This window comes from Aristolochia californica, unplaced genomic scaffold (assembly GCF_029961685.1).
Source record: "Aristolochia californica isolate CCGP_79_NKW_82.1479 unplaced genomic scaffold, dmAriCali1.0.hap1 SCAF_7, whole genome shotgun sequence".
Taxonomy (NCBI): Eukaryota; Viridiplantae; Streptophyta; class Magnoliopsida; order Piperales; family Aristolochiaceae; genus Aristolochia; species Aristolochia californica.
In genome coordinates this window covers 34,371,593-34,386,928 of record NW_027182268.1, presented here as the reverse complement: position 1 = coordinate 34,386,928, position 15,336 = coordinate 34,371,593, and the positions used below count along the sequence as shown (strand labels likewise).

The following is a 15,336-nucleotide window of genomic DNA, read 5'->3' as shown; positions in this document are numbered from 1 at the left end:
AGAGGGTCAAGGTTTCTAGGTGTCAAAAGGAGAGATTTTAGGGGGAGGTCAGAGGCGCACTTGGCTCCAGGTAAGGGAAATCTGAGGTCAGAGAAGGGACAGGATTGGGTTGGTGTGGAGGGGATGGGATGGGAGGAATGTGCTAGGGGTATCGGTCAGGATGATATTTCGGGAGTTGTGGAGAGGTAGAGAGGTGGTGTGAGGTGTGTTCTCGGGATTGGTAATCGGCAGTGAGGTGATGGGAGTGATGATTTGGGTTTTGTGGATATTTGACATTTGAAATTTCATTCGAGATAGTTCCAGGGACGGAACCCGAGTTGACCTGTAGCTGAGTCGAACTGGCTATCTCAGGCCTTGACATATGGTCAGGGTGGTCCTGGTTTAACTCGGCACTAGGCGAGTCAAAGTTATACTGAGTCAGGCGCGATTCCAGAGCTCGCGAGTCGGAGGCCATGGAAGGGAGGAGACAATATAGGTCACCGAATTCCAAAATGACCCAATTGGAGAATTCGCCAAAAATAAGTATAATGAGTTTAGTTCCTCTTACCGGGGAATTTGGCTTGATGAAGAAGTTTTCCCATAGTAATTCCAGAGGATTGTCATCGGCCCAGATGAGTTCTCCGAAGATATTCGCCATGCTTTCAAGCGTGTGCCTATAGCAAAGTTTCGTCGGGATGCCGCGCGCAGTTACCCTTTGTCCGACCCAAGAGAGGCCGGAATCCCAAGGCCACTTACCTGTTATTGGGGATTTTACCTCATTTTTTTCTCTGAATAAAGCCTCTGTATCTTCTAGTGATCCGAAGGCTAATAGCCAGAGGTTATTCTAGATGTGAGTGATCTTCACTGGCCATCGGAAATAATCTTTTTTTTCAATCCAGGCTTTGCTCAACTCGGCTGAGTTGTAATCATTTATAACATGTGACAGTTGCGGGCAACGATAATCTCTTCCTACCCTCTCTCAAGGTTTGCTCGGGGAGGACCAAAGAGGTGATTCTCACGGGGAGTGGCCTTGGGATCGGCTGGCGGCATTCTGATTGTGTGGGACACTAATACCATTGAGGTGATCGATCGTTGCTGTGACACTTACTCCCTCGGAATCAAATTGAGAGACAAAGGATCGGAGAACATTTGGTGCCTTGTGGGTGTGTATGGTCCTACTAGACACCATGAGAGACATCTCTTCTGGGATGACCTTGTGAGGACTTGTCAGAGGTGGCCTATTCCTTTGATGCTTGCGGGAGATTTCAATGTTACCCGCTTCTGCCACAAGAAATCCCCGCTCTCCCGGGGAATCACTACCTCCATGAGGCTATTTGCAGACTCTATTGGCAGTTGGGATCTTGATGAGGTTACCCTATCTGGGAAGACCTTCACTTGGTCAAATGCCAAACAGCCCCCCGTCCTCTCCAAGCTTGACCGCTTCTTAGCCAATAACGACTGGCTTCAGTTATACAGCAATGCCACAGGCGAAGTTCTCAAACCGCCGCCCCCCCCCCCCCCCCCCCCCCCCCCTACCACCACTCTTTCAGGTTCAACAATGCTTGGATGGCAGACCCCTCTTTTGACTCCTCTATCCAGTCCTTCTGGGAGAGGATGGTCGTGACAGGCCCGACCGGGTGGTCCCAGCCAAACTCAAGATGCTAAAGCCATTGTTGCGATCATGGGCCTCTGTGAGAAAGGCCTCTTCCTTAGCCGAGAGAGCCGTCGTCCTTCCTCATATTTCCACGCTTGACTCTGAAGAGGAATCTTGAAGCCTCTCTTCCTCAGAAGTAACTCAGAGATACGCCCTTCAAAGGCAAATGTAGTCCTTCGCTCATAGTGAGCTCGTGCACTGGAAGCAACGTGCAAGATTTAAATGGCTCGTTGAAGGGGATGCCAATACTAAATTCTTCCATGCAGTCGCCTCTGCTCGGAGAAGAACCAACCGCATTACCGCGCTCAGCGTCAATGGTGAGAGTACCTCGGATTGATCCCTTATGTCAAACTCACTAGTGAACTTTTTTGCAGAATTATACTCTGACGGCCAGCTAGTTTACCCTTTCTTCGAAAGGGTTCATCTCCAGGCTATTCCTTCAGCCGTTGCTAGTCTCATCGAGCTCCCTTTCTCCGGTAAGGAAATTGAAAAAGCAGCTTTGGGTCTTCCCTTGGATCGTGCTCCATGTCCGGATGGTTTCAATGGGGAATTCTATCACCGATGTTGGCCCTTCATCAGAAACGATATTGCCTGCATGGTCCACTTGTTCTATCAACATGGCATCAGATATAGGAGCATCGAAGTTTCATTTATTGCCCTCATCCCTAAAAAAGAAGGGGCGGAAATTCCTTCTGACTTTCGGCCGATCAGCCTCACCACCAGTGCTTGCACGCCTCCTTGCCAATCGCCTCAGGGCAGTCCTCCCTATTGCCATCCATCATGGCCAGAGTGACTTTTATCAAGGGAAGAAATATATTAGACTCGGCCATGGCATGTCACGAGCTCATCCACCATTTTAAGGCTTTAAAGCTTCCTAGATTCATCCTAAAGCTTGATTTTGAGAAAGCCTTTGACAGAGTTAATTGGAAGCTTTTGGACACTCTCCTGGGAAAGATGGGATTCGGGGAAAAATGGCGCTTCTGGATTCAAAGTTGCATCTCCTCTGCAAGTTACTCCGTTCTTCTCAACGGAACTGCTTGTAGTTATTTAAAGGGATCCAGGGGAATCAGGCAGGGAGACCCCCTTTTCCCTTTGCTCTTCAATGTGGTAGTAGAATACCTATCATCTTTGATCTATTCGGCCAAAAACCTGGGTTGGCTCCTCCCCACGACGGACTGTGCAGCCTTTGTTGTGCCGATCCTTCAATTTGTAGACGATACAATTTGCTTTGGGGTTGGTACTATAGATCAGGTCTGAAAACTGCGTGCTGCATTGGGACTATTTGAACTGGCTTCTGGTTAGAACATTAACTGGAAGAAAACCACCCTCCTAGGCTATCATATTGACTCACCTGTACTTCAAGGAATGGCTGACTATTTTGGGTGTTCAATGGGAAATTTGCCATCTACATATCTTGGACTACCACTCTTTGACTCTCGGCCTTCGGCGACGCTTTGGTCCCCCCTTATTGAGAAATTTGAGAAGAGACTAGCTACTTGGAGGGGCAAGCTTTTATCTACGGCTGGGCGGCTCACTCTCCTCAAGTCTTGTTTGGCAGGACTGCCAAACTATTTGTTATCATTCATGCACTGTCCAGCCTCAGTTTGCAACAGGATTGACACCATCCGTCGACGTTTTCTCTGGAGAGGATCAGAGGACACCTTCAAATACCATTTGGTGAGTTGGAAGGATATGTGCATGCCCCAAAATCGGGGTGGTTTAGGCATTCGGCCTATGAAGGAGATGAACAATGCCCTTTTGCTCAAATGGATTTGGAACTTCAACATCAAGCATAACAGTCTATGGAGTGATATGGTCAGGTTCTATCTTCAACCTTCGGGTGCCTGGTGAAGGGAGGATGGCGCTACTCGGCTCCTATCCTCGATATGGAAATCAATTCAAAAGCTCCTCCCAATATTCAGAGATGTAACTTCCTTTCACACAGGCAATGGAAGGACCCTCCTCTTTTTGTCGGATGAATGGTGTGTCCCCCGCCCCCTCTTCTTGGATTTCCTGGGGCTCTCTAGAGTGGCGAGGGACCTCTCTTGCTCAGTGGCTGATTCTTGGAGAGATCGCTCATGGAGTCTTACGTTTCGTTAGGGATTAAATGATGAGGAAACTACATTTTTTTGCTCTCTCCTCTCCAGACTCAGCAGAACTACTATTCATGAGCATGCAGTTGATAAACTGACATGGAAGCCCAGCATTAATGACTGATTCACAGTTACAACCGCCTACTCTCACATTAGAAAACAAGATTACAGCATGCATGAGCACAAGGCAAACCTGGCATGGAAGTTCTCAGCGCCTAATAAAATCAAATTCTTCATGTGGACGGCCATCAGGGAACAGATCCTCACCTCTGACAACCTCCATAAAGGAGGTTACACCGCCCCCGATCGCACTTGCCCCCTTTGTGGTGTGTGTGATGAGACAGTCCAGCATGTTCTCTTACATTGCGACTTTTCATGGCAAGTCTGGATGAAGATATTTCAGAAGATTGGTCTTCAAATGGGGCTACATCAGGACCTTTTTGGCACCTTTGAGATGGTTATGGGGATACACCTTCCTCAGTTGGGCAAGATAATTCTCTTGGCATGCCTTGCGCATGTCCCATGGTGTATATGGCTAGAGCGAAACAACCGGAGATTCAACTCCAAGGCTAGCAACTCGGATAATGTAGCTTCTCAAGCAGTGGGCCTTATCTCGAGCTGGCTACATTCTAGGAAGGAGTTTACTTCTCTATCAGGCATCTCTCTTCGAGAAAATTGGGGTTTGATAGCGCACATGGTGGGCCCCCGTAGGAATCCGGTTATGGCCACCTGGGATCCTCCCCCTTACGACTGCATCAAACTCAATTTTGATGGTAATGCTTTAGGCTGTCCTGGGCCGGCTAGAGCTAGTGGTGTTTTAGATACAGCAGTGGAGACCCTATTCTATCCTATGCAGGGCCGGTGGGTTTTGCTGATTCAAATACTGCTGAAGTGAGTGCTCTTCTGTTCGGCCTCCAAATCTTTAAAGAGCGGCTCCATGGCAAGCTGATTATTGAAGGCGTTTCAAAGACTGTCATCAGTTGGTGTTCAAAAGAAAGCCCCCCTCCTTGGCGCCACTGGCCAATCACTAATTCTATTGCTGACATTATGTCATCCATTCATTGTAATTGGAACCTCATTCCTAGATCAGCCAAAAATTCGGAACCTCCCAGCAATCTCTCATTGTTTGGGAAGGCTTCCCCTCGTGTAATTTGCTCATTTGAGCTCTCTTAATAAAATTCCGCATCATTTCAAAAAAAAAAATGGGGAGAGTGATATTTTCCTCTGGGAGTTTCTCCGGGATTTTTTTAGGGGTTGGGGTTTAGGGGATAGAGGAGGTGTTTACCGGAGAGAAAAGGGTTGTGAGGTGACTTGCTGGATTTTTCTGGTTCGGATAGCTTGGTCTTGGAGGTTCTGCTTTCTCCTGAGGGGTGATGGCAGGTGGCGACAAGCTGATTTTTTTTTTTGGTGATTGATGTTGGGGGTTTTTTCTGTGGCTTGTGTCTAGGAGAGGTTGTTTATCGAGGATTTGAATTGCCTCCATCTGAGCTTGGGCTTTGCTAAATGAAAGCCATCCCCATGATTTTATTCGCTCGTCTCTGAGTGATCGAGCACTTGAGCTTTCATCTGTGAGATTGAGTGTGGATCTGAAACTCTAGCTCCCGAGTGAAGAGTGATATGCCGAAGCTTCGCCTAGTCTTCCCCTCCCATAGTTTCCCCAGAAAGAAGCTGAAGGCTTCCACGACTTGGATGGGGATGGAGATGAAGGATCGCTTCACTCCTGCTCAGGAGATGATTCGCAGAGAGGAACCATTTCGGTCTATCATCTTTCAGAGTGAGATAGATCCGGTGTCGTTCCTGAAGTGAAATTCTTTTGAATTTTCCACCCTGATCCTTCGTCTTGATGTGTTACTCACTACGGTTTGCCATTCTTTTTCTTCGGCTGGCTCCTTCAATCTGGATGTCTCTGCTTTGAAATTCTTACTTTGCTGCTGCAGCGCGTCTTTGTTGATTCGGCGTCCACCAAAGGGTTTGAGGGGTGTCGTATTTGGGGAGATGGTTCTGGAGGTTTTGAAGGGTTTTTTGAGGCGAGAGGGGAGAGATGATGGGGACCCAGGTGCTTTCGCTCTGTATCACATCGCATCAATCCACATCATGACACTTTGTATTTTCGTTCCGCTCTGTGTCGCATCGCTCCGATTCGCGTCGCTCCCTATTTTCATTCCGCTCCGCATCGCTTTGTATTTTCGTTCCGCTCCACATTGCATTGCTCCTCATCGCCATCTCTATACAGAAGTTTTTGCTATCCACGAGTGTTAAGGTTGCATATAAATAAATCCTTAAAAAATGTAAAGAAAAATATTATAAATATTAATTATAAAGAACAAGTTCTTTCCTTAGTGTACATGACAACTCATGAGATGAACAAGTAGCCAAGTATACCTATGCAGAATACTGTCTGCTAAACTCTCATTATTTTTCTCTTTTTGACTCTTCCCACCAAAAGAGACATCAATAGAGAGAAAGGACTTTATCTGGCGAAGTCCTAAATAAAGTCGGCTCTGATCATTGGCCTATTCAAATCAACACGCACCCTCCCGCTTGGGGGCGCTGTCCTTTTCAGTTCGAAAATTCCTAGACCCTAATTCAATCCTTCAACTCTTCCCTTCCTGTCTTGTGGCAAGAACTGGAGCATCACCCCAACCTGGGCTGGGCGCTTCCCCTGAAAATAAAAGCCCTTAAGGCGAAGATCCGCTCTTGGTCCATAAATCATGCTGTTGCTGCTGCTTCTCAGAAAGACTCGGTTCATCATTGCATCTCTAAGCTTGATCTACTCGAAGAGCAAATGTCTATTTCTCCACCTGATTTACTTTTTAGAAACCAATTAAACTTAGAATATTCAAATTTGCTTCGTTATGAATCTGTTCGCTGGAAATAGAGGGGGATGGAATTACGAAGTTCTTCTATGCCATTGCCTTGGCTAGGAGGAGGACTAACCGTATCACTTCTCTCTACTTGAAGACCAAGTGAGCACGGATAGTTCTTCCATTTCTAATATTCTTGTGAAGTTCTTCTCAGAGATGTACACGGAAGAGCGCTACAATCGGCCTAAGCTGCTGCAGCTCGATTACCTCCGCATCTCTTCTTCAGATACGTCTGATCTGGAAAGACTTCTCAGCACAGATAAAATCGATTTGGCTGCATGTGGGCTTCCGAAAGATAAAGTCCTGGGCTAGATGGGTTTAATGGTGAGTTTTACCAAAAAAATTGGGATACCATCAAATCGGATGTATATGCATTTGTCCAAAATTTCCACCATGTCGGCATTACCCATAAAGCCGTAGGGGCTTCTTTCATTGCTCTAACCCCAAAGAAATCCCCTTCTACCCTCCCCCAAGATTTCAGACCAATAAGCCTCACTACCAATTACTATAAAATCATCGCTCGTTTGCTAGCAAATCGTCTTAGGACCCACCTTTTCAAAATCATAAACCCCTACCAAAGTGCTTTCATTCGTGATAGGAATATCTTGGACTCTTCCATGGCTGCTCATGAACTCTTAGACTTTTTCCAAAAATCAGATTGGCCCAGATTCGTCCTTAAAATAGATTTTGAAAAAGCTTTTGACCGAGCAAATTCAAAATTAATAGATTACCTCTTCGATCAAATGGGTTTTGGGACTAGGTGGCAATTTTGGATGAGATGTTGTATCTCTATTGCATTATATTTTGTCCTTGTAAACGGGAAGCCGTGCAGTTTTTTCAATGCTACAAGAGGCATCCGACAAGGTGACCCTCTGTCGCCTTTTCTCTTCACTCTAATCGGGGAGCATTTTGCTTCTATGGTCTGGTTTGCTAAAAGCTTGGGTTGGCTCAATCCTGTCTCTGACGACCCGAACCAAGATATTCCGCTTCTACAGTATGCTAATGATACTATACTCTTTGGAGAAGGTACAATGAGTCAGATCTCCCACATGAAAGCTTTGCTCAACCTTTTTGAACTGTCTTCTGGACAAAAGGTAAGTTGGGCTAAATCATCCATTTTTGGCTTCAATATTGACCCTTCGGTTTTAAATTTTATGGCAAGATATCATTTCAAATAAAAAAAAAAATTATGGCAAGATATTTGGGATGTAAAGTAGCTTCTCCTCCAGGCACATATTTGGGTCTTCCTCTGTCCCCTGTTTTACCCTAAAAAACCGCTTGGCACCCCATCATTGAGCGTCTTGAAGGCAGACTTGCTTCCTGGAGATGAATTTTTTTGTCCAAAGTTGGAAAGCTTATCCTTATCAAATTTGGCCTCCATGGTATTCCTTCTTATTTTCTTTCCTTGAACCGATGCCCTGTTTCTGTTCGAAATAGAATTGAGTTCCTTAAAAGGAGATTTTTATGGGATGGTCAAAATGGGGAAAGAAAATATTGCCTTGTTAAATGGGTTGATGTTTGTAAACCTATGTAATGGGTGGTCTTGGGATCCGTGATACTGCAACAAAAAATTCTGCCTTGCTTATGAAGTGGATCTAGAAATTTAATATGCAACCAACTTTGATATGGTGAGGCATAGTTGCGGCCAAAGCAGAAAAAAATTCTGGCTAGTGGACAGAAGGTGGAAGATATTATAAATTATCTCCTGTATGGAAAAATATTGCACAGATGTTGCCGGCTTTCAAAAATGTCGTCAAGTGTTACAATGGTATTGGTTGGTGGGTGGGCCTAAGCAGTTTCAATACCAGCCCTCTCTTGCTAGAAACAAAGATGCGACCATATCTGCGATCGGGCTAGATTCTGGTGAGTGGAACTTGAACCTTCGTAGAGCGCTGACAGATGTTGAAGCTCTTGAAACTACTGATCTTGTCACGAGTTTATCGTCGGTTCGACTCAAAAATGCACCGGACTCTCTCATATGGACTCCATGCCTGCAAGGTATGTTTTCTACTTCTACTGTCTACAACTTCCTACTCTCTCCTCCGTCTCGTACCTCCGAGAGCGAAGTTCTTCATTTGGACCGCTTGTCAAAACAAAATTCTGTCATTTGATTCGTTAATTCGCCGAGGAACAAATGTTTTGGATCCCTTGTGCCCGTTTTGCCAAACCACTCCTAAAACTGTGGATCATATTCTGTTACACTGTGATTATGCCCATTCAATCTAGGCCGAACTCATCAACAAAATTGGTCTTCAATATTGTCTCTCTCAAAATCTCACATTTACTATACTCACTGTCACAAGCGCTCATCTTCCTAAGCTCAAAAAATTACTTATCTCATGCTGCGTTGGTCATATCGTCTGGGCCTTATGGAAAGAAAGGAATAATCGGAAATTTAACATAAAATCTCTTCCAAGAAATATATTGAGCAATAGAATTGTTGGGCAAGTTACCTCTTGGATACTCATAGGGAAAGAATTCCAAAATCTCAAAGGAACAAATTTCCATGGAAATTGGTAACTTATAGCGGAAATGTCTTACCCCTCTCGCCCCCCAGCCATGGAAACTTGGTCTCCTCCTCCAATGGGACATTTCAAATTAAATTTCGACAGAAGAGCCTTGGGCTGCCCCGGGCCTGCTGGATTTGGAGGGGTCATCCATGACAATAATGGAAATCTTCTCTTATCTTTTGCTGAGCCAATTGGCATGTCTGATTCAACCACTGCCGAGCTTTCTGGGTTATATAATGGTTTAAAACATTTTCATCAACGGCTGGTGGGGCCTCTTTGCATCGAAGGTGATTCAAAAGTCGTCATCAATTGGTGCAAGAAGTCTTCTAAGCCTCCTTGGCGGCACTGGGATCTATTTGAGGATATTTGTAATTTAATTTCTCATTTGCAATGTAATTGGAATTATATTCCAAGATCCGTTAATCACCTAGCTGATAATCAGGCTAAATTAGGCGTTTCCCTCCAACATCTTGTTGTGGAGGAAGGCCTTGTTCTGTAAGGTATTTGTATTTGTTATTTTGCTTTTTTGCTTTTTTGGTTTTTTTCTAGTCCCACATAGATTAGTGAGTACAAGGATCTTGAGTTTATTAGTTGGTAAAGAGGTTTCCTAAGGTGGCTAGTCATTTTGGGATGGGCCTTGGACCCAACTTAACATGGTATCAGAGCAAGTACTCATATGTGGGCCTGCACCTAAACTATCCACTTGTAGACCCATAAAAGAGAGTCTACATGTGAGGGGGAGTGTTAAGGAATAGTCCCACATAGATTAGTGAGTACAAAGATCTTGAGTTTATTAGTTGGTAAAGAGGTTTCCTAAGGTGGCTAGTCATTTTGGGATGGGCCTTGGACCCAACTTAACATGGTATCAGAGCAGCACTTAAACTATTTACATGTAAAGCCACAAAAGAGGGCCTACACCTAAACTATCCACTTGTAGAGCCACAAAAAAGAGGGCCTACACCTAAACTGCCTACTCCTAAATTATCCACTTGTAGAGCCACAAAAAGAGGGTCTACATGTGAGGGGGAGTGTTAAGGAATAGTCCCACATGGGTTAGTGAGTACAAATATCTTGAGTTTATTAGTTGAGAAAGAGGTTTCTTAAGGTGGCTAGTCATTTTGGGATGGGCCTTGGACCCAACTTAACACTAGAAATATATTCACACCTTTTTACTCAAAAAAAAAAAAAAAAAAAAGAGAGAAAGGAAAAAGGCGGACATTAGTATCTAAGACCTCGAGAAAGAAGATAAATAACGGAGGGGGAAAAGGATGAGTAGATGTTTTGAGACTGAGAGAGAGAAGTTAAAAATGGAGAGAGAAAAGAGCAGGTATGCTTGAAGAGAGGAAGGATCTTACCATATTCTTTTTAGCATTAATTTCTTTAAAAAGTCAAGTTGAGTCTATTTTGAGAAGAGAAGGTGAATGAATTTGATTCATCACTTTGTAAGGGTATAAATAAGTAATAACAGTGCCATTAAAGAGGGGAATTGTTTTTTGGGGGGGAGGCAAATAAGCAATAATATTATCATATTTAAGGGAGGGAGCAATTTTAGGAGGGGTAGTTGCGCTCCCTTGGCTTGGCCCCTACCTAGACGCAAGGAGGTATGATAGTAGAAATGATCCCCAAGGGTTAATATTAGGAAGAGTCATATCGTTAATATAGGGGGAAAAAACCTCAGAACTTCAGGTAGTCATTCTGGTGGATGTGGACCCAACTTTAACACTAAAGACTGGAAGTTCCTTTTTGTTAGAAGTCTACCTGGAATATCATATTTTTGGTTTCTTCATTTGTGGTTTGTGTTCGGTCAGTTCTGTTCTCAAATATTTGTTGTTTCTTTCATCCAGTGGTGCCCCTTCATTTTGTTTCTATATTTATCTGTTTATATTCTGTTTACTATGTAGAAACATTTTCAAAAAAAAAAAAAAAAGATTCCATATAAAAAAATTCTGTTTAGGAGATTTCTATTTAATGTCAGATAATTCTCTTGACACTACATTTGAATCTTCTGTATTTCAGAAATTGCTACTAATCTGTGCAGTTTTAGAAGGGAAAAAGGGTTCCACTTTCTTGCTTGCAATTGTGAGACATGATTAGCAGTCAAAGTCTTCATTACTTATTTAATTATCTTTTTAGTATGTGTAGTTTTTTTGGTTTGCTTTGATTCTGTTCTTTTATCTGTTTTGTCCACTTTGGGTTTCAATCTCTGTTGGATTTGAGTGTTCTTGCATGTTGGCTTCACAAGCAATGACTTTTGTCTCAATGCCCCTCATATAATGTCATTTAAGTAAATTTATGCCATATATTAAATTTTTTTGTTGCTTATTGTTTTCTTTGCATTCAATTTTTTTCCTGTAGACTTCAGGTGCACAGCTGGTTGGGAGATCTGTTCTATCACCCTCTGGTGTTTCTGGAGCTACTTCTTTTGATAATACATCATCTTCTCCCTTGCCATATGCTAATTCACCTAGATCTGCAACCAGTATGATGAATGCTTCCTCACCTCTACAACATACACAACAACCTCAGCAGCAGCGGCAGCGGCAGAAACTGGTGTCATTGCCTCAACATCAGCAACAACTTCTTGCTCAACAACAGCTGAGGCAAGCTTCTACAGCTGGACTGGGCCAGGTACCTTGTATTCTTTTGCATAGTTATGATGAACTTGAACTCCTTCAAAAAAGGATTTCTTTAAAAGCCATAAAAGCAGCGGATTCTATCATTTTCTTTGAACTGATGGCATCTTCTTCTCTGATAGATTTTTGCTCCATCAGTGCCAAAATTTTATTGAAATCGTCATTTTCATTTGAAGAATGCACAAAGCAAGTATAAGGCACTCATTCCCACTTCTGGAACTGTATAACCTAACTTTTTTCACCCCTGTTCAATTCTCTTGTAGCTTCAACCTTCCTTTTGTATCACCTTTCACCAAACTGCAATGCGTACCTCATCAAACAACAGCACCAAAATTGCTCCTGATTGCTGACTTCAAGAAATATTACATACTGTTTTTGTTAAATGGTTAAAGTGGCATGTATTTATTGGAGTTCAATCTGATTTGAATCAGATGATTGTTGGTTGATGTTGGAATCTAAGGTCAACCATATCTTTAATTGTGAGAATCCAATGCTGTAGTGGAAATTGAATGTTCTCAGATGAGGTCTGGAACCAGCAAATTTTTAGCAATTTGAACTAACTATATAAATAATCTGTTGGTGGGTAACAAAGTCTACCAATCTATTATTGTTCATGTGGCCCATGTGTTAGACTTGTTGTTTGAGAGTGGGTGCTGTTGTAAGTAGGAGAATAATCCACTGGTTTGGGCTTGAAAAATTCCTATACTTTTAAGTTGGGTAGAGATGTCCTAACTTCAGCTAGTCATTTTGGGATGAACCTGCTCAACTTTAACATGGAACCAAGCCAGCCCAAGCCCGTATTAGGGTGCTCTCTATGGGTTTAGTTCTTGTTATCTATGGCGTGTGTATATATTCTCCATATCTTGAATCTGGTTATCATTTTAGTCATGGATGTTAGGCAAAGTGTTGGCAAATGAAAAAATAGTCCACTAGTCTATAGTTCTATAGGTGCTCCATGACTCAGGCAAGTTGTTTGAGAGCAAGCGTTGTTATTCCCAAATTGGTTTGAGCGTAAAAAAATCCTATTGCTATATAAGTTGGGAAGATTCAGCATCATTTCAAAAAAAAAAAAATAAGTTGGGAAGATGCCTCCTAACTTTCAGCTAGTCTTTTTGGGAGGAACAGGCCTAGCATTAAAAAAATCCTTAGAGATGTCTTATTTGGAACAGGGAAGGGGTTTCCCAGGGGCAATTGCTGTAGGAGACTCATTACCCCTCTAACAGTCCTTGACACTTCTTCTGGGGGAGCCATTTTTTCTTTGTTTTCCGTTTCCTTCATGTATTCCTTGTACCTGTATTCTTGTCCCCGTCGGGTGCCTTCTTAATGGAACCCTTTTTCTCTTCATTATGAGAAAAAAATGTCTTACTTGGGAATTTAGGAAAGGTATTTGATCTAGTGATATTGAAACTCCCTCTTACGTGCATAACTTAATAGTTTAGATTACAAATATGTTCAACTTTGTGGGCAGCTATTGGATATCCATGTTAGTAGCTTAGTTTAGTTCCTATTGTTGGTTGGATTTAAGGTGGCTGTGTAATAAAAGAATGGAGAACTCAAAAAATAGAGAAACAAAGAGAAAAATCTGAGGAACTAAGATGCCCTGCGATGAAGTTCATTCCACTATTTATGGATGATATACAAGAGAGACTTTGACTTGAAACTTCTCTTTCTCTCAAACTAGGAAACTACCTTATCTAAACTAGGAGAGCAACTCTTCCTGTCACTAAAAACTGTAGCCCACTTGAGTTATGAATGTGGTATTCCTTGTAGACGCTTAGTCCCTGTTGCAGATTTTGCAATCTTTTGATTGACTGAAATTCCCTCCTTTATCCTAGTTACAACAAAAAGACCATACTACCCTTTTGTATAAAAATATCCTATATACTCTAATTACATAAAAAACACCCTATTACCCCTCGTATCCAACATTTCTCCCCATCTTCAATGAAACTCGTCGTCAAATATCTGCTATGGTAGGTGCTTCTTGTGTCATCCATTATCTCATGGTCCCCGCATTTTTATAGATGTCTACACCCAATTGAAGATCAAACTGCTTGCTCATCCTTGATGACTAATACTCATTGGCATCCTCTGTGTGTGAAACAACAAAGGTAGTGCCTTCCATTCTTGATAAAAAAGATTAGCGGAATCTTTGCTTCCTAGTGGGCGGGTGGAACTCCACTTTTAAACTGTCTATAAAACATTATACGTGTGCCTTGAGGTTGCCCACAGTATGAAGTGACTCAAAATTTAACCAACTTCATAGGTTGAATTGGTGGGATCCCTTCATTCTCAAACCTATGTCACTTGTTCTCCTTTGACTTAGGCTTTGGGATCTTGGTAGTTGTAGATTGGCTTGTCTTCAGTTCCTTTGTCACCTGCTTGGTTGTTATCTACGTCATGCTCGACCTCAAAAAGTTCAAACTTTCTCAAATTTTCCTTTGGAGATTAACTCCCTTGAACCTTGTTTAGGCTCTTTTGGGGCTTTGCCTCCTAACAACAATAACATTTGGGCATGTTTTTTATGAAGATGATTTTCACATTCTTTATTTTGATTCAAAGCTCGGCAAATGGGCTATATTAGGCTCTTTAGAGGATTGAATTGCCTCACTAGTTAGGCAAGCTGCCTTAGAGGCATCCTTGATAGGAAAAGCTGGTTCATGGAAAGCTCAAGTTGCCTCGAGCAATTGATGAGTCAGTTTGTAGAGAGTAGCAAAGCTTTCTAAAGCGGGTCAAGTCATGTGTTTTCTCAAGTGGAGCTCTAATTGCCTTGAGCTCTCAAGCAACAATTGGACTTGTCTTTTGTTGCTCGCCACTTGCTTCTAGCACAATCTTTATTTTTTTCTAAATACGAATTGGTTTGAAAAACCATTTTTTGCGTTAGAAAGTGGACTCACCGGCATTTCTTTTAAGATGTAGTATGTGATATAAAAAATTGGTTTTTGGTGGTGAAAATCCTCGGTTAATGAAAGCTTGTTTCTATTGCTTGCGACCTTGACCTTTGCTCCTTCAAGGTAAAACCAAACTGATTGGGAAATCTTCCAAGAACAGGTTTCTCTCACCCGTCTTCCACAAACAGGGGAAAAAAACAACGTCTTCGACTAACATTTTTGTGACCACACCTTGGATCGAATCGCTTTCACCAGTCTGTGAGGAACCTAACTTAGTTCTCATCCTTGGACAGATTTGAGGTAGTTTGGGCATTTAAGATAGGAGTTCTGGTGTAACAAAAACACAAAGAAACAGAAAGAAAGAGAGGTCTCAGATGCCCCATATTACTGTCCATTCCTCTAGTTATTTATAGGTGATTTACAAGTTAGACTTTGACTAGAAAACTACCTTATCTCCTTCTCAAACTTGGAATCTCCCTCTAAAACTAGGAAAACAACTTTTTCTAGTTCTCTTCCTCTGGCTTGGAAAGAGAGACCACTTTGATTAGGAACGTGGTATCCCTCTTGGGTGGTGACTCCTGTCTCCTGATCTTCCCTTCTTTTATTGACCAAAATGTCTTCCTTACATTTTAAGAAAAAAAGTCTTCCTTGACCCTAGTTATAATAAAAAGACTATACTGCCCTTCTTGTATCTGAAAATTCTCATATACTC

The 15,336-nt window shown here is 42.6% G+C and overlaps 1 protein-coding gene across 1 annotated transcript in view; it reads left to right on the top strand.

Moving 5' to 3' along the window:
- LOC137936766 (mediator of RNA polymerase II transcription subunit 8-like) overlaps positions 1–15,336 on the top strand; it is a 35,376-nt gene that overhangs the window by 16,754 nt on the left and 3,286 nt on the right. The window contains exon 7 of the mRNA XM_068781636.1: positions 11,456–11,728. Coding sequence (XP_068637737.1) covers positions 11,456–11,728 — 273 coding nt within the window. The remainder of the gene's footprint in view (positions 1–11,455; positions 11,729–15,336) is intronic.